The 21039-nt window shown below is 36.7% G+C and overlaps 1 protein-coding gene across 1 annotated transcript; it reads right to left on the bottom strand.

The window, feature by feature from the left end:
- Positions 1–15: 15 nt before the first annotated feature.
- On the bottom strand, positions 16–20052 carry grk1b (G protein-coupled receptor kinase 1 b). The gene is made up of 8 exons (XM_042756909.1): positions 19809–20052; positions 16920–17620; positions 15770–15897; positions 8872–9029; positions 8709–8792; positions 2687–2811; positions 2308–2509; positions 16–308 (listed from the first exon to the last, which is right to left on the bottom strand). Exons 2-8 carry the CDS (start codon positions 17616–17618, stop codon positions 25–27), a joined length of 1680 nt encoding a protein of 559 aa, XP_042612843.1. The 5' UTR covers positions 17619–17620; positions 19809–20052; the 3' UTR covers positions 16–24.
- Positions 20053–21039: the final 987 nt, after the last annotated feature.

Below are 21039 nucleotides of genomic sequence, written 5' to 3'. Positions count from 1 at the left end.
ATTTTTTTCTTTTTCTTTTGTAGTTCACAGTAGAACACATCCCCCTCCTTTTGCTTCCACATAGTTGGGATCCAGATCATTCGGCAGTTTTCCATTTTGTCCCCAGACATTAAGCTCCCCAAACACGCCTGTCTCAATCATCTCCTCCTGCCATGGAATTGGTACATTCCCAGTTGCAAACTCGTTGTAGAATTCACTGTCTTTGTTGTCAATCACAACACCTTTGATGGTGCTGAATGCTCCCACATCATCAATGTCTTTGGCATAGACCATCTTAGGATCTGGGACAAAAGGAGGAGGAAGCATACCTGTGCAAAATAAGAAAAGAAAAGATTTTAAAGATGTAAAAAATAAAAATAAAAAAGGTACAAATTATAATACCTAAAAAGGGGGATAGTGTCAGATGACACTTTGATACATATCTTTGTTCTTTATGAGTACCAAATTCAGTTACACTTTATTTTAAGATGTCCTTATTACAGTGTAATTTTCTAATTAGGTACTGTGTAATATTAATTGAAGGGGTCATATGACATTGCTAAAAATAACATTATTTTGTGTATTTGGTGTAATGAAATGTGTTTATGCGGTCTAAGGTTAAAAAAAAACACATTATTTTCCACATACTGTACATTTTTGTTTCTCCTCTATGCCCCGCCTTTCTGAAATGCATCGTTTTTTTACAAAGCTCATCTGTCTGAAAAGTGAGGTGTGCTCTGATTGGCCAGCTATCCAGTGCTTTGTGATTGGCCGAATGCCTCAAGCGTGATATGGAAATGTTACACCCCTTACCATACAGTAATGCATGTCCTGGTAAGAACAACGGCATAACAAGACAAAAACAATAAAACCCATTACAAACCAGCCATTTACTGCATCCAGTGGGGACACAATTAAGGATTATAATGACTTATACTGTGATTTTACGCGTTGCCTTGCATTACGCTGTGTAAACATAAAACCATGTCTGCATAAAACAAACAACAAGCACTACTCTACACCAGTGGTTCTTAATTCCAGTCTTCGCGCCCCCAAGCTCTGCATATTTTGCATGTCTCTCTTTGTTAACACACCTGATTCAGATAATCAACTCGTTAGACGTGAGCTCCGTGCATGAACTGTGTTCCAGTTGACATGGTCCCTACATAGTGTTCATTGCTCCCTACTCCCTGAGCAGGGGAAAACTGTTGAAGTTTACCTCACTTCACCTCACAAGTGTGACATCATACACCTCTGTAAATAAATACAATTTATATTCACCTCTCACACACTTCAATGCACTTTGAATGGAACATATACGTTTGCTTCGAGCTGGAATCATGGCGGAATATCCTGTAATGTCCACTTCACAGGGCACTTGCGTTCGAATAGAACAAACATCTGAAACCATAAGAGAAACATACAAAATGTGCAGAGCAGGGGAGTGCGAGGACTGTAATTGAGAACCACTGCTCAAAACTCGCGTTTGAATCATCAGTGGCAATTCCTTTACATATGTAAACGTACTTACAGACTGTGAGTCAGAACACATATCATTGTAGTCTTCTCTCCCAGGATCAGGAAACAGTCCTCCATAAAATGTGCTGCACACACCTGAATATTTGGGTTGAACTGTTCTGGAACAGTGTTGCAAATACAACTTAACCACTGATTTCTAGTTGTGTCTTCTTTTGGAAGGCCAAACTAAGTATTTTCGCTTTCACAATGAAAAACAGCATCTCCACAACATGGCTCCAGCGGCAACAGTGAGAATCGAGAATTACGCCTTCTTTCTTTGTGTGAACATTTGGGCGGCGTTAAGCAAATCTTCCCACATACTGATGTAGACATGTGGGGGCATGTTTAAATGAGCCGTTTTAGGAGGGCGTGGCCGAGTCTTAACTTTTATAAAGAATATCTCTTTGGATTTGAGACTTTAGTGTTTGCAAATTTACAGATTTGTTTTATGCACCAAGAGCCTGTAACACTCCAAAGAGAAAGGAAAACTTGAAATCGCATCATATGACTCCTTTAACAACATGTACTTTGGGTTAGGGTTAGAAATAGAGTTTGGTTTAGGTTTAGTATCATGCAATTATGCATCATTTACTATTATTACCCCAGTAAGTAAATGTAACAGGTAATAAGGACACTGTAAAACTAAGTGTTACCCCATTTTCATATACCATTATATTTACATATATGGCACTTCAAAGAAAACTATTAGAAAAAAATAAAATAAAATAAAAAATTCCATGGTACTTTTTAAAAGTAGTTTAAGTAGTTTATGATGCATATCCTTCCAGATATCACTCTAATGGACCATACCAGCCTCTAATCTCCCCCAGTTGAGCTCTTTAAAGAAGGACTGGTTCTTCAGTTCAGAACACTCATTGTTCTTGAACACAAGTCTCTTCTCTGGATCTTTCTCCATCAGTCCTTCACAGAGGTCTTTAAGCTCTTGGCTGAAGGTTGGGGGGTATGAGACTGGATCATTCAGGATGCGCCGTGTCACTTCATTGTTGTCCACCTGTGACACAGAAAAAAGAGCAGAGGTAGTTGAGCAAAGATGAGTGAGGATGCCTCAAATTGCTGTCATTTGATTTCTCTCATTGACAATCAATAACTTATGATTTGTCACTGCAAATCACTGTCAGTGTGAAAGCCCCTTAACAAAGAGCCAAAGTGTACACAGGGGTATGTCTACCTGCTCTCCACGACACCTGAAAGGTCCCTTGGCCGCAACCATCTCATACAGAGTGACCCCAAGAGTGAAGTAGTCTACAGAGTAGTCATACTCTTTCTTCTGTAGCAGTTCTGGAGCCATAAAACCTGCGGAGGAGACATATCTTTTACTTACATCTAACCAGGGCCTTTTGCAATGCTGGCTTAAAAATATGTTTTTCTCTTGTTTATTTTCCAGGAACAGGAATAATGGATGGTTCATTTTTACAGTATTTTAAAGAATAGATGTGTCCTTGTCTTCTTTTCCTAGACTTTTGATCCATTTTGTAAATTTGACATCACCAATTAAACCTCCGATGCTGTCCACCACAAATTTTTGAAAGCCATTTTTAGAATATATTGTTACATCCAGACTACCATGGGTAGTACATCTGATCTGTGCTCTTATAAATTTGACATATCTGTATTTATCATATATTTAATCATATGTAGTTAATATAATTTTTTTTTGAGAATATAAATTCAAAATGGTCAACATGAAAGGAATCATTAATATTGTCCACATTTGTCGTCAGACACATTTAAATATTTTCTTAATATTAATATTACAATTTAATTGAATATGTACTTTTAATTGCTTAAATTGTCTGCTGAATGATGTTCAGTGTAAAATGTAAGTGTATTTCTTGTTATTAATCTGCTTTGTGCCATGCATAATTATTTATTTTTATTCATTTTGAAGCACTATTTTTAATACATTTTACAGCTACACACATACTGTACACATATATTACATCACTATAGTAATATATGCTGTGCTATGAATTTTCTGATTTGATCCAGGTCTGTTCAGTCCTCCAATCTCCTTCATCTGTCTGATGCCCTATAGCGAGTGCTGCCTCCTCCTGTGCACCTATGGCTTTTCCTACACTGCAGTCGTATTAGTGGTCTTATTAGAATTTAGGATTTAGTCTTGCTACTTGACTTGTGTCCTGAGCTGCCCACTTTGAGAACTGTCCTACAGGCAATTGTCTCTTATACTGATGATTGTGTACTGTATATACATTTATGGGTTTGGCAGAAGCTGCTTTTATTAAAAGCACCCTGTGGGTCAGTAAGCAACCATCTAGAAATCCTAAAGCATTGTGATTAAAAACACTGAGAACACTTTAGCAACCAACCACCCAGAAATCTCTTGCATTAGCATAGCATTTTGCATGAATATGTGACACATTTTACAAAAATTAGGAAAGAATTTACATAAATATATTTATATGTACACAAGCAAGCATGTTCATATGCACTATAGGTGATATGCAGTGGGTTCAATTTATTTATTTATTTTTTAATAAATCAAGTAAAGTTTCAGCACTGTGCCAATGAGTGTACTGTAGGTATAACAGGATGTTAACAATTTAAATGACTTGATTAACTTGATCTCAAAGCCATGATTTATTGTTTCTGTGACAGCTTTACTTGAACTTGAGGTAATTCTACCTATAAACACATTAATATGTTGTAAACTTTGACTTGATTGCACAGACACTATTAGATGAGAACTAAACTGAGCTGTGTGTTGACATTGTTTTTTCCAGAGCTGCTTTGTAGATGAACTAGAGTCCTTCCTTAATTGATGAACTTTACACAGTTATTGAACCGAACTGAATCAACAATGAACTGATTTCAACTGAATACTGAATGTTTACTATTGTCTTTTACTATTGAGTTGCTTTACAGTAGAATTTAATTCTGTTTACTAGATCACTGAATCATTATTTTCCTGTTTATCACTGTAAAGCTGCTTTGTGTCACAGCTGGTTTTGGATTGTTGGTGTACGTTCATGTTTTCATGTCTTTTATTTTGTAGTTTTGCCACAGTCATGTCCTCTTTTAATCATGTGATTCCCTGTTCCTTTGTGTGTCATGCTTTCATTGGTTTATTGTATAGTCATGTGGTCTTTTGTTCTGCCTTTTGTTTGGTCCCTGTCATTGGCAGGGACGGATTAACGCACGGGCCTACCGGGAATGTGCCCAGGGCACTAGACCAGAGAGGGAACAAAGGAAATACTGCTCCCCCAGGAATGCGATTTCAACTGTGCCCCCTCAGGTTTTTAAGCAAAGTGGATTTTGTATGCAGCTTCCAAAAGACCAAAAATGGCTGAATAATATTTTTTTATATATATTTTGCTACAATTAGAACGTTCAGTGTGGCACAGCATCAACTGCCAAATTCAAATCTGCGTTTGTGCTTTAGCTGGCGCTAGGCCAGAGGCATTTTAACAGTGCTGTACATTATAACCAATCACACAGGATTCTGTTAAGCTTATGAATGCAATGACCAATCAGGCATTCAGATGAGTCATCGCTGAAAAGCCCGTGTTTTGTTCAGTGCGCGTGCTCGCTGACTGAACGCTGCTCTCTAACGAATTCTCTCATCATAAACAAAGTGCAGATTTGTCTACATTGTAAGATATTAATTTCACAGTATAAACAGCTTCAGTGGTTAAAATGGGAGTTGTTGAGACTGCTTGAACTCTGTCTAGAATTAATGTACAATGAAAGTGTTGTAACTTACAATTTATTTATTTATTTTTTTTATTAAATTTACGTTAAATACAAAGTCAGTTGTATTAAAAATATTCTATGACATGACACCCATATCTAGTACAAGTTAAAATATGGGTTTTATGCATAGGCTAGTTAATAGATTACACCAATATTAGGTTACTTTTCCCATAGCCCATTATAGATAAACTAACATGATCTATAAAGGTGCAAAATTTATTTACTAATATTTGAGAATCGTGATATTTTATGACACAGTTAATAAGTTTGGGAAAATTTTGACTAAAAAAAGAACGAAATTTCAACCGAGGGGGGCCTTTAATTGGTCCATGCCCAGGGCACCACTGTATGATAATCCATCCCTGGTCATTGGTTGGTTCACAAGTTCACATGTACAAGAAATCGCAATATATAATTTATGCGTATTTTGTGTGCTGTCTGGGGGGAAGGCTCCAAGCCTGGAATTGGCTTTCTCTTGAACTGATTGGATGATTACCTGAATGTGCTCCTCGTAAACTTTTTCAAATTGTGTCATATGATCCCAATATATATATAGATTTACCGCGGTCCAGATCACCCTGTCAGGGTTTATTCTGCGAGAACAACCGGCTGGATGTACATTATCCCTTACATATAGCCCTCATGTTTAATTGTCCATCATCTAGCTTTGTTCCGTCTACCACTGTCGTGAGTTTGCCATGTTTTGCCAAGCCATGTTTTGCAAAATTCCTGTTTAGCCAAGTTTCTGTTTATTTTGTGTTCATTCATGTTCAAACTGCACTTGGCTTCTCACTAAACTCGCCTTCAGTGGAATTTAATACAGAAAGCTAAACTTGTTACAATGCAACCAGCAGTTGCTCTCCTTAGTTTGTGACAGGGGAGTCGTCCCCTAGAGGATTATGTGGTGGACTTTTGCAAGTTATGTCATGTTGTGGATTTAAAGGACATTTAAAGGACATTTGATATGGACTTAATGATTCTCTTAATTACTTCATGCCTTGCCATAACTGCACCCTGGATCAATATATTTTGCATTTCAGTTGAGTGGTTCCTCATTTCCTCCAGGAACTGTGGATAAAGAACCCTGCAATCCTACAGTACCCACCACACCAGAGTGCTTCCACACCCAGACTGTCATGTCAGGATTCACATCATGCCTGCCAAGCCAGAGCCCGCTCACACCATGCTTGAGTCATCAGCCAAGATGGCCGGCACATCAGAACCTTGTCATGTCATGGCCACCACACCAGAGCCTCGACCCAATATGGCTGCCACGCCAGAGCCTCGTTACGCCATGGCCACTGTGCAAGTTTGCCCTATGGATTTTTTTGGGTGGTACTATAGAACACAAGCTCCTGCATATGCAGACCTTGGGCCAAGACAGATAAAACTAATGGCCAGTATAATGGATCCACCAATGATGTCAGTGTAATCAGATGGCACCCTGGTGGCCTCAACGCTCCCAAACCCTGTGGCCTCAGTGCTGTCCAACCTACCTCTGTCAACTGTACTGCCCATGATGGTGGTTGCCATATTTTGTGTTTGCGCTACACACTGCACTCCAGTCCATGAGTCCACTCCAGAGCCCTCTCCATGAGTCCACCCAGAACCTTCTCTAGTGCATGAGTCTGCTCCAGAGCTTGCTCCAGTCCATGAGTCTGCTCCAGAGCCTGCTCCAGTCTATGAGTCCACTTCAGATCTCACTCAAGGCCCAGAACTCAGTCCTGTGTTGGCACCAGCCTGTGAATTTGTCCTGTTTTGACCATGGTGGTCACACATGGACCCTCTGCCAGTCATGTCACGGCCAAAGAGGCTGTCTCTGAACTCACAGTCTGCCTTGTCAAGGCCAAGGAGGCCATCTCTGAGCTCTCAGCATGTCTGATTTTTAAATGTTTTTAATGAAGTCTTTTATGCTCACCAATGCTGCATTTATGTGATCAAAATACAATTAAAACCCTATCATATTGTGAAATAGTATTACAATTTAAAATAACTGTTTTCTATTGCAATACATTGTAAAATGTAATTTATTTCTGTGATGCAAAAACTGATTTTTCAGCATCATTAGTCTTCAGTCTTCAGGGTCACCTGAACCTTCTAATATACTGAAATCATTCTAATATACTGATTTGCTCCTGGAGAAACATTTCTTATTATCAGTGTTGAAAACAGTTGTTCTACTTAGTATTTATGCAGAAACCATGATATACTACCATTTAAATATTTTTTTGTGTTTGTGTGTGTGTGTTTTCAATAGAAATTGATGCTTTAATTCAACAAATATGCATAAAATTGATAAAAAGCATTTACAGTATAATATTCTTTCAAATGAATGCTCAAATAAAAGTTATTTTGAACTTTCTATTCATCAAATAATCCTTAAAAAATGTTTCCAGAAAATAATAAGCAACAAAAACTGTTTGTAACATTGATAATAATAAGAACCATTATCAATAACTAAGCACCAATAATAAATGAGCAGCAAATTAGCATATTAGAATGATTTCTGAAAGATCATGTGACACTGAATACTGGAGTAATGATGCTGAAAATTTTGCATCAGAGGAATAAATTACATTTTAAATATTAAATTAGACAATAGTTAATTATTTCAAATTTCACAATACTCCTGTTTTATTGTATACATTTGATCAAATAAATGCTGCATTGGAGAGAATAAGAGACTTAATTAAAAAAAATTAAAAATCATATTATTTAATATATACATTTTTGACAAGTACTGTAAACACAATTGGTCAGCACAAAGGTAAACACAGATATGATTGTAATAACTGAAGTGTATGGACAATCATAAATTAAATGAGCATTTCCTCTTTTTTTTAAACTCTGAATAGGACTTCAAATGTATAATTATTTTAGTGTTATGAGGGGGCCCTTCACTTTTTTCCCTCAGTTTGAACACTCCAGGCACAGCCATATCGCCCTGTAGCCCAAGATTGATTTCCCATTGAAGCGAAGCATAGTTGAGCCTGGTCAGTACCTGGATGGGAGACCTCCAGGGAAAACTAGGTTGCTGCTGTATACTGTAAAAAGCACCATCCTTTGGATGAGATGTTAAACCGAGGTCCTGATTCTCTGTGGTCATTAAAAATCCCATGGCACATCTCAAAAAGAGTAGGGGTGTATCCCTGGTGTCCTGGACAAATTCTCTCCACTGTCCCTTCTCAATCATGGCCCCCATCCATTGAATTGCTCTATCTCTCTCTCCTCTCAACCTATAGCTGGTGTGTGGTGAGCACACTGGCGCCGTTGTACTGTGGCTGCTGTTGCATCATCCAGGTGGATGCTGCACACTGGTGGTGGTTGAGGAGAGATCCTATGATATGATTGTAATGCACTTTGGGTGTACAGCAATACAGCAATACAACAATAAAGCGCTATATAAATGCTTCATTCATTCATTCATTCATGCAAGCCAAGGCATTATTTAAGACTAAATGACATGAAAAGGCTCTGACCTGGGGTCCCAGCATATCCCTGTGTTTTATCTTTCCCTGGTGGTAATTCAACAGCCAACCCCAGATCAGAGAGACGCACATGTCCTAAAATAAAACAACAAAAAGAAGTGAAGTGGGGAGTCAAGCAGTTAAGCAATTTGGTGTGTTTCAGCATGTTTCTTACCTGCATCATCTAAGAGGACATTCTCTGGCTTGAGGTCTCGGTACACAATCCTGTGCTGGTGCAAATGCTGAAGCCCACAGATGATCTGAGCCGTGTAATAACAAGCTCTATTTTCATTAAAGCCTGGATTCTTCTCATCCACATTATACATATGGTATCTATAAATTCAGAGCAAGGAATGGAGTTTAAGAGTTTGGAAAAACTGTGGGTAAAAGAAGAATATGTGATATTTGCTGAATAGATTTTGACATTTTCAGAGGAGGAAAAAGTAAATGGCTTTTTTTCCATGCAACACTTGCTGACACAATGCTCAAAAGAGCCCGCCCTCAAGTTTCTATAGCACTGTGGTCCCAAGATACATGTATGTCTAAACTAGCTAATTAAATCTATTTTGGGGGTCTTGCATCTTGATCAAATCATCTTAAAGTGTTTAGTCTGAGAACTTGTATTGAAGTGATGACTGCGTGGACACTGGAGTACATCTAAACATTTAAATGTTATCCAAGAATATTAAACTGTAATAAACACACATGACCTTCTAGCCTTGTGAGATAGATAACAGGTTGTGACGCAAACTGACACTACACCTTCAGAATATCATTGCTGCCGCTCAGATTATCTTCACAGATTATGCTGTATTAGGAGGAAAGCTGCTACAATCCTTACAGACACACAGCAAGCATTCTTAATTAATGCACACACAATTGATTGCCAATTTTGTTTTCAGATTTTTGAGCTTATCAACATAAAATATATGTTTTTATGTCCTTAAATACTTTTTAAAAACAAAATGACATCTATATTATAGGCTGCATGAGAAAAATTTGCAACCATTATAAAATAAACTATATGTGGACAGTTGCACAAAATGTACATCAATTGATGCTCAAAGTTGCATTGTTAACAAAATACAGTTACAATGTACTATACAGGGGCGCAACTGCAAATTTGCTGAGGAGTTTGGAAGATCAGTGTTGTCACCCCCCGTATGTTCTTATTTCTAGTATTTTTTTTATTTGTCTCAAAATTATTCATGTTTTTTTTCTATATTTTCTATAAAACTAGAACATTATATGTAAAACTCACTTATTAATATTCATGGAGATAATTCATGAAAAATGTGCCTGGAAGTGGACCAGAAGTGGCCTATAGGCCTATAGTCCTTTTCACATGTTTTGCTTTTGGATTTACATTTACACATTATAAAATCACTATTATAACATGTAAAAATCACTAAAAACATAAAAAATGTCAGCACTTTTTTGTACTTATATATGAATTAAAAACACACACACAAAAAAAAAATAACACAAACAAAAAAAAAAAAACCTATTTTTAATTAAAAACATCGATTTTCGGTAAAAGGTATAGTTTGCATCCCTGTTAAAGGATTAGTTCACTTTCAAAGGTTTACAATTTGCTCACCCCCCATGTCTCATCTGTTAAGTCAAAAAGAAATTAAGGTTTTTGATGAAAACATTTCCAGGATATATATCATCCTAATCAGTGCAGCTTCGAATGGCTAAAATGATACCTGAATAAGGGTTTCTAGCTTATCTAGAAAATTATCCAAATTTTAATTTAAAAGGAACTAATCCTTAAACAATCTCCTGTTCTCTCAAATATAAACCCCAATTTCACAACATAACACCAATTTCTTTCTTTTTTTGAGTGACAGAAATAAAAGGAAATTAACTGAATTTTGGTTATTCACTTTGCCCTCTCAAACAACAACATTAATTGTTGTTGACTTACAGTGAAAAAAAAAAGGTCTTAGGTCAAGCTACGAAATTTATTTAATGTAGATTGTGATTCCCTTTGTCTTTTTCTGTAACCAGAATATTAAAGCGTTACTAAAAGGAAATTTATTTTTGGTGTAATGCAATGTTTTTTTTGATTGTGATTAAACCAGAAAAATTTTAAATTTGCTCTGTCCAATCTATTAAGACTGTGTCTGTTTCCCGAACAGTGAGGTCAAAATGCAAATTTAATGCAGGATCTAGAAAAAAATCTGATTGTGATTAAACCAGAAAAATTTTAAATATGTGAACAAAAACAATTTTTAATGTTTGGGCTCATAAACATTAGATCACTCACACCCAAAGCAGTTATTGTAAATGAAATGATCACAGATAATAGTTTTGATGTACTCTGCTTGACTGAAACCTGGTAAAAACCAAATGATTATTTTGGTCTAAATGAGGTGTTGCAACAATATATAATGATATTCTCAGTGTTACCAAGAAAACAGGATACAAGTTTAACTCATTCGAAATACTTCTGCTTAAAGGGATAGTTCAATTAATGTTACACTGTCATATATGCAAAATAAATCTATTGTATCTCTTGCTCTGGCTACTGTGTATAGACCACCAGGGCCATATACAGAATTCCTAAAAGAATTTGCAGGTTTCTTCTCTGACCTATCGGTTATTGTTCATAAAGCGCTAATTGTCGAGATTTTAACATTCATGTTGATAATACAAATGATGCATTAGGACTTGCGTTTACTGACCTAATAAACTCTTTTGGAGTCAAGCAAAATGTCACCGGGCCCACTCATCATTTTAATCATACGTTAGATTTAATTATATCGCATGGAATCAATCTTACTGATATAAATATCGCACCTCAAAGTGATGATGTTAATGACCATTTCCTTGTATCGTGCATTCTGCGTATTACTGAGATTAACTATATGATTCTGCATTATCATCCGGGCAGAACTATTGTTCCAGCCACTAAAGACAGATTCACAAATTACCTGCCTGATTTATCTCAACTGCACTGTGTACCCATAAACACATATGAACTAGACGACATGGGCACTATTTTCTTTAATACATTAGAAGTTGTTGCCCCCATCAAATTGAAAAAGGTTAGAACAAAAGGTACTGTGCCATGGTACAACAGTAATACCCACTCTCTTAAGAAAGGAACTTGTAGTCTTGAGCACAAAAGGAGAAGTTTGTAGAATTGTGTGGAAAAACAGTATGTCCAACTATAGACAGGCTCTAAAAACTGAAAGGGCCGAGCATATCCACAAACTCATAGAAAATAACTAAAACAATCCAAGGTTTTTATTTAGCACAGTGGCTAGATTAACAAATAACCAGACACCCCCCAATATGCCCTTATAGTGTAATAGTAATGACTTTATGAATTTCTTCACAGATAAAATAGATAACATCAGAAATACAATAACAAATGTAGATTCTAAGGCTTCTGATACTTCAGCTTCATGTATGGCACCGTAAGATAAACTGCAGTGCTTTACAACTATAGGTCAGGAAGAGATAAATAAACTTATCACTGCATCTAAACCAACAACATGTTTATTAGATCCTGTACCCTCTAAATTACAGAAACAGTTGTTACCGGTAGCAGAAGAACCGCTTCTCAATATTATTAACTCGTCGTTATCTTTAAGTCACATCCCAAAACCGTTCAAGCTGGTGGTTATCAAGCCTCTTTTTAAGAAACCACAACTAGATCCTAGTGAACTGGCAAATTACAGAATCATTTCAAACCTTCCATTTATGTCCAAAATTTTAGAAAAAGTTGTGTCTGCTCAAATGTGCTCCTTCCTGCAAAAAAAAAAAAAAAAAAAAAAAAAAAATATATATATATATATATATATATATATATATATATATATATATATGAATAATTTCAGTCAGGTTTCAGGCCCCACCATAGCACAGAAACTGCACTTGTTAAAATTACGAATTACTTGCTTCTTGCGTCAGACCAAGGCTGCATCTCATTGCTAGTTTTACTTGATCTTTGTGCTGCGTTCGACACCATTGATCATGACATACTCATAGATCGATTACAAAACTGTACAAGTATTCAAGGGCAGGCTTTAAGATGGTTTAGATCCTACCTGTCCGATCGCTACCACTTTGTGTATTTAAATGGGGAGTCATCTCATTTATCACCAGTAAAATATGGAGTGTCCTAGGTCCTCTGCTATTTTCAATATACATGTTGCTCCTTGGTAATATTATTAGAAAATATGGGATTAGTTTACACTGTTCTGCTGATGATAAAACCAGCATTCTTCCATCTTAGAAACATTGCCAAGCTACGAAACATGTTACCTGTTTCTGATGCAGAAAATCTAGTTCATGCATTCATGACCTCTAGACTGGACTATTGTAATGCACTGCTAGGTGGTTGTCCTGCATCTTCAATAAACATGCTACAGGTAGTCCAAAATGCAGTGGCTAGAGGCCTTACCAGGTCAAGAAAATATGATCATATTACCCCAATTTTACAGTCTCTGCACTGGCTGCCTATTAAGTTCCGTATAAGTCACAAAATATTATTACTTACCTATAAGGTTCTTAATGGTTTAGCTTCTGCGTACCTAACTAGTCTTCTATCATGCTACAATCCATCACACTCCCTAAGGTCACAAAGTTCTGGACTTTTGGTTGTACCTAGGATAGCAAAGTCCACTAAAGGAGCTACTGCTTTTACACATTTGGCTCCCAAAATCTGGAATAGCCTTCCTGATAATGTTTGGGGTTCAGACACACTCTCTCTGTTTAAATCTAGATTAAAGACACATCTCTTTTTTTGCCAAGCATTCAAATAATGCATCTCATAATCTTGGACTGCAGTTATATATGATCAAATGTGCATTATTATTCTTAAGCTTGGGTTAAACAAATTAATTTTACTTGGTTGGAACAGCAGCTACGCTAATTATGTCTCTATTGTTTCTCTGTTTTTGCCGATACTAGGATTTACACAAGCTTCAGTCTGGATCCAGAACCTGAGAAGAGATGATGCCAACCCCTCAGAGGACCTAAGATGATGCCAACCCTGAAACAACATACAGAACTACCAAATTTTGCTATAAGTTTGATTGCATCATATAATAATTGCTGTTAATAGTGTTCATCATCTGTTTGATTATGTCTTTAATTGATTTTGCCATATGTACATAAACTGACAGTGATTACTGATAAACTACTACTAAATATTGTAGAAACTTAATTTTCTGTAAAAATTAAGTAAATAAATTGCTTTGCAACAATTTGTATTGTAAAAAGAGCTATACAAACAAACTTGAATTGAATTATTTTCCACATAATGTACATTATTGTTGCTCCTCTATGCCCCGCCTTTCTGAAACATGTCAATTTTTACAAAGCTCATCGTTCTGAAAAGCGAGGTGTACGCTGATTGGCCAGCTATCCAGTCCGTTGTGATTTGCTGAATACCTCAAGCGTGTGACAGAAATGTTACACCCCTTAACATACTATGATGTTGTGTGTCCTGGCACGACGAGACAAAACCAATAAAACCCATTACAAACGAGGCATTTGTTGCATCCAGTGGGGAAATAATTACTCATTATAATGACTTATACTGTGTTTTTACGTGTTGCATATCGCACCGCGTAAACATAAATCCATGTCTGCATTCGTGATCAGAGAAACAACAAACAACAAGCGCTACTCTACACTGCTTAAAACTCGCGTTTGAATCATCAATGGCAAATTCTTTAAATATGAAAAATGTACTTACAGGCTGAGTCAGAAGCGCCAGACTGTCCTTGCAAAGTTGGAACTGCCCCACTTTATAGAACAGCCTTTGCGCACAGACCCATTGTAAGCTAATCTGCAGGGTCAGGTAAACAGTCCTCCATAAAATGCGTCACACAGCGTTACACACTGCGGGCTTGAGTGAGGAACGGCCGGTGGATTCGACAAAGGAGTGGCCGGCAGGCTTGCGGCAACCACATGTGACGATCACGTGGGACTCCGCTTCATCCATGGTGAAAGCCGATCTGGCGATCCACAGCACGAAGTTGATATATTTCCTCAGTGACCAGCACAGATCAGCTCTAGGCATGATGAAGCGGATATCGTCCTCTTTCGCTTTCACAATGAAACACATAGCATCTCCACAACATGGCGGCAGTGGCAATAACAATACTACAGCGAGAATAAAAGTTATGCCTTCTTTCTTTGTGTGAACATTTGGGTGGTGTTATGCAAATCTTCCCACACAGTGATGTAGACATGTGGGGACGTGTTTAAACAAGACGTTTTAGGATACGTGGAAAGTCTTAACTTTTATAAAGAATATCTATTTGAATTTATGATTTTAGTGTTTGCTACTTTACAGATCTTCTTTATGCACCAAGGGCTTGTAACACTCCAAAGAGAAAGGAAAACTTGAAATTGCATCATATGACCCCTTTAAACTGGAAACGCCCATATGAATTGGGAAAGTAGAAGATAGTTTTCTGCTTGGTGTATAATAAATCTATGCTGTATATTTATCGCTGTGTAGACCCAACCATAGTACACAAACATTTTAATCATTCAGTACAATGGTATATATCAAATTACTGAATTCTGAATTCTGCTTCTGTTTATGGTTTACACACACACACACACACACATACTGGTTTCCATTTTTTGTAGGGACATTGTGACATGTGGTTTCCTCATGGGGACCAAATAAAATATCCCCACAAGGTCAAAATTAGCTGGTATTGCTGACGTTTGGTGCCCATAATGTAGTGAATACCAGGTACACATACATACACATTTGTACAGGTATCTTTGTGAGGACATTCACTGACACAATGCAATAGACCCTTACTCTAACCATCACAACTAAGTGCCTAACCCTTACCCTAACCCAAACCTTAACTTAATTATAACCTTGACCCTAAAACCACGTCTTTACCATTAAACAGCCCTTTAAAGGGGGGCCTGAGTACTGGCCAAAATATTCTCACTTTACTCTCTTGGTCCTCTCTGCCATGGTCTTAAACTCAAACTGGTTCTCAGAAAGATAGTTGTACAGACATATACACACAATCACACACATTAACATAGACATTATTCAAACAAAGAGATATAAGTAACACCTGAGGTCTCCACCATTCATGATGGTCATGACCAGGCAGAGGTCAGTTTTGGTCTGGAAAGCATAGGCCAGGGTCACAATGAAACGACTGTGCACTTTAGCCAGGATGCGCTTCTCAATAATAGCACCCTACGAGAAATCAAGTAACAAGAAATATTAAAGCAGACAAAGAAAAACGAGGTAAAAGAAAACAATTTGGAAAAATGGTGGCCACTTTTAATTATGCATATAGGTAAAAAGTTATTGAAAAGGGATGGGTACTAGAGGGTTGTTTTCAGGAGAACAGTTGGTATGGCTCCTTAAGACAAAGACCAACTGTACAATGTCTTACATCATCAGCAAAAGCTGACTCTTCCTAAAGTAATTTCTTTGAGAGTTATTTTTTAACCACATGCTTTTCTAGGATAATTGTATTTTTATCCATCTTAAAGCTTCAGTACATGCAACTAAGGAGTTTAAATACAATCAGGCATTTTATTTTTTTTTTGTCTCAGAATGGGTCTGAAATTGGCCAATCATAAGCGAGAAAATTGTTGACGAGAATGGGATAAAATTCCAAGCAAGTAAGTATAAGCAGTTCTCGGATGAGACTATAAACATTAGCAAAAGGTTAATTCCATTTACCCTGCTAATACCTTTCTAGGCATGTAGGCTAGCTCCTTGTATTTGTCTAGTTTTCATTGCTTTTCTCCTTTCTTTTTTGAGGTGGACATTCCAAATGAAATCTATTATTTTATCTTCTTTTAAACCTTAAGGATTCCGCTTCTTTTTCCTTATCTCCCTTTCTGTTACTCAGTTGCAGCTGAGCTGCTTTGTGGAGTATCAAGCAGAGCCTGCAAGCCTCTTTGCACTGAACCAATACTCTATGATTAGAGCTGCTTAATACCATGCTCTAAGGTTAATCTAATCTGTGTCTCTTCCCCTTTTCCTAAACTGCTCTTTTACCTACTATGTGGTGAAGGAGTGTCACCAAATTCACAAAAAAAATGGATTGTTCCACTTGTAGAGTTTTGGTATATCCATATTAATCAGGAGTTAAGTTCTGCAGTTAGGCCGCCTGTACCAAAGCTACGTTTGGACACTGTATCAAGCCAAATAAGGTTTGCATTAAGAATAAGTTTATCTACTGATAAACTAACTCTCTCCCTTACGTCATAACCTTTACGTTTCTTCAACCTCTTCTTGTTCAGTTTCTTGTTGGCATACATCTTCCCTGTCGCCTTCATTTGGCAAGCATGGACCTCACCAAATCCACCTTTCCCAAGCACTCTGAAATCCATGAACCAATCTTCAGTAACAGGCTGGCTCTCCAGCCATTTAAACTGTACGTAACGCAGAAAGTACATGCTGTCCTTGAAGCCACTGAGTGCTTTAGCTTCCAGTTGGACAAGAAGCTGCTTTTCACTCTCTTTAAACAGATCTCCTCGAATGTTCTTGTAGTCCTCTTTCACCCTGCTCACAGCTTTGTCCCCCAGGAAGTTGCAGAAGTTCTTGGACGAAGACTCGTAGTATTTGTTGACCATCTTCTGTGCTTTCTTAGCTCTGTCATTTTCCTGGGCAACGTTGTAGTCTTCAATATCATTCCACAAATCTACAGAATTCTTGTGAGCAGTTTCGCTTTCAATGTATTGCTGAAAGAGGCGCTTACCAATCGGTTGCCGTACACACATACTGTCGAAGGAAGAATCCACCGTAGTCTTCATATGTTCACATTGCCTGATGTGTGGCAAGTTGAGCTTGGTGCGGTATTTTTTGTCACGCATAGTTGCTGCGGCAGCGCTGTCTATACTCCCGCGTGCTGACACATAGGCTGAGTTGGCCACCACAGTCTCCAAACCTCCAATATCCATGTCTGAGAAATTCAAAGATAAAGAGAGGAGTTATTCTTCTATATATTGTGTGCAAATCAATTGCTTATTAGTGATATCTTTTAATTGTCTTTTAATTAGCTTTAGCATTAACCTTACTGTTTTGAGATCTTGCCTACTTTCAAGGTAGCCTCAGGCTTTATGTCAGTAGGAATCAACCACAAACTTAAGAGTTACTGACATCTAACAACTGTCTATTGACCTGTCAATGGGGCTAAAAGCAAGGCTTGTCTTCACAAATGCTTATCTGCTAAACGAGAATTAATAATCTCCTTTTTATCTACTCAGAATTATGTAAAGAAGCTACCCTTAAAGGACTGTGCCAGGTTAAATGCAACAACAACCTCTGTGGCATCCTGCCATTCACCACAGAAAAAAAAATTGTACTTACAATGGAAGTTAAAAAAAATGTGAATGAAGAAATATTAAGCTAATATTTTTTGTTGGAAAAAAAACTTGAATAATTCAATAAAAAGTGTTTCTAAAGTTGTCTGAATTGGTTTTTAGAGGTGGAAATACATTTCTAGGTCTGTTCTTATTGTAATGTGACCTGCTTCGTTGCTGTCTTCCATTTATTATTACAATGATTATTACAAGTTTTTGTCACAAGTGCACTTCATAATCTTTATGGAAGAACTAGTTCATCAGGGAATTTTTCCATGGTAATCAACATCATGCTGTCCATAGAGCTGCAGTATTTAACCCAGAAAATTAATTTAAGATTAATCTTTTATTCTTCATTGATACCATGGACAGCTGTATTGCACTGTAGTATGTCATAACATTAAAAGAGCCTGCTTCCTGTTCACTTTAGGTGCTTGTAAACTATGATTCATTCTCACAGACAAAAGTGCTAAATAATAGGCCTGTTGCTTGGATTGGCTGAGTCTCAAAGACCTTGATACTTTCTCATCCAGTTAATACTCACCTTTAATGATGTTGCCAAACTTTAAAGCTGTGAATGTACAGTAGAGCAAGCCTAAGCACATGAACTAGGTCTTCAGCTTAGCCTTAGTCTACATCTTATTTGCTAAAATACTGCTGTCCTGTTAAAGTAATTTCATTGACTCTCCCCTGCATGATGTGATACACAGTATGTATAAGTTGATTGTGTGTGACCTGACACGTTGACTTTTTGTTTATAATGTTTATAAATGTTTAAAATTTCAAATCAATATAATCAAGTATGTGTTAAAAATTCAGGATGGGGTGCATCATTATGCAAAGACCTATGCCTAAAGTATGCCTGCTTACTTTAAAATCATTCCAATGGATATTCCATAATTTTCATTCCTTTCAAATAACTCCTTTGTACAAAAAGCAGAAATAAATTGCAAAATGCATGGGCAAATGATTGTGTATTAGAGTTACATACAAACTAGGCAGAGACTTAAAACTGAGAATGAAAAAATCATATAGTGTAAAAAGTAACTATTTATAAGACTCCCATGCCAGAGGCACTGACACATTCCAGACTGTTTCTAACCATTAATGTCATACAATGTCATATTTAATTGTTAACTAATATGAATTACCACAAATATAATATATAGCTGTGACTCAGTACTGTCCTGCTGCATGGACAAGTTCTTTCAACCTGTGTCAAAATTAACATTACTGGGAGTATATACTACTCTGACAGGAAAAATCCATAATGAATGACAGCAAAAATATAGTTTTATAAATATTATTATTATTATTATTATTAAGAATAAGAATAATATTTATCATCAAATATTGCTGATTGTATTATCAGTTCAGGTAAAGGTATTGCATAAACACTTGAACATAGATTTGGGTATTTAGGGACATCTCAATATAAAAGTTAAGAGAGAATAATCTACTATTGCATGTTTCTGTGTCTATTTATATATATGTTTCTTAGCTATTTATTGTTAAAGGCCTTATTTACACATGTGGTAATGTCAGAATTTTTCATTCATTCTACAAAAGACAAAAGACAACATATACTTACACGGTGTAAAAACAAAACAAAACAAAACCCTGCAATTTCACTGTATAAGCAAAATACCACCATGTATCTGCATAGTTTGTGATATATCTCTACCAATATTAAGACCAAGTCTTGCAGCCACTGCCAGCACAAAATACACACACAAACACAAAATATTTTCATCATACTAATGTAAATAATTAGTCTTTAGTCCTTACCTTTATTTTTGTAACTCGTCTTTTGTAGAATCCCTGTGACAAAGAAATGTGGATTAAAAGCTCCAAAGGATGGGCCCCTTGGTCTCAAAACTCCACAGACCAGGTAAAACCCTCTCTCCTTCAGCAAGCATTGTAAAACTCAGACACGTGCCTCCAGATAACATCATTCAGTGGCTTGCTTCATTCTTCCTCTCCCTCCCAAGTTTCACTCTCACTCTGAAAATAAGTGAGCAGGGTTAGTAGGAGTTTGTAGTCCATCTGAAATCCAAACTGATAGTTCATTAGCCTATGTGGATTACTGTCTGTGGATTAGAATGGAAAGAGACTTGTCACAGTGTATTAGCGTAAGTCTGCTGTGGGTCAGATCAGTTATCAAAAGGGCACTGCACGAGCAAAAAGCTCCTGCTAAGGATGCATTACCTTCTGTCACTCCATCTATATCTTGCTCTCTGTCAGAAATCAGCCATTCAAAATTAAAACTGTTTCATGCTGTCTGTTGTTCTTAATTTATGTTTAACTTTTTTAACAAATACAAATTGTGCCAAGGTATGAAGTATTATTCATTTATCATGTTAGTAGTGATAAATTTAACATTTTAATTCACTATTTTATGGTTGAGTTGGAGTAGATGTGAAGGAATTTCATTTTCATTTTACATGTTTTATACATGTACAGTAATTACATATGGTAATGTTAAATATCATGGTCACATTATATTTTGTGAGAAAGTAGGTTATTAACAGGTTTCTCCATGGTGGTTTACAGTGAACTTATTACAGTGACATTTCCCCTGGAGTAACCTAGGGTTAAACACACACACACACACACACACACACACACACACACACACACACACACACACACACACACACACACACACACACACACACACACACGATGGGTTTTCATGTTTTGTGGAGACTTTCCATAGATATAAGGATTTTTCAGCTGTACAAACTATTGTATGTCCTAAACACAACCCTCACAGAAAACTTTTGAACTTTTGAATTGCTCTCTCTGTCAAAAATCCAAAACTCAGAATCAAAATTGTCACAAAATGCATATGAATATTATTATATTATATATATATATATATATATATATATATATATATACTGTAAACTCAGTGAGCGGTGGTTAGATTTAACTCTACATTTACAGCCTGTTAGGTTTCATTATGTTAGGAATCTAAATATATTTAAATATGTTATAGGTGTTTAAGTAATAGGTT

Source organism: Cyprinus carpio, chromosome A5, assembly GCF_018340385.1.
Source record: "Cyprinus carpio isolate SPL01 chromosome A5, ASM1834038v1, whole genome shotgun sequence".
NCBI lineage: Eukaryota > Metazoa > Chordata > Actinopteri > Cypriniformes > Cyprinidae > Cyprinus > Cyprinus carpio.
This window is presented reverse-complemented; position numbering and strand designations above follow the sequence as displayed.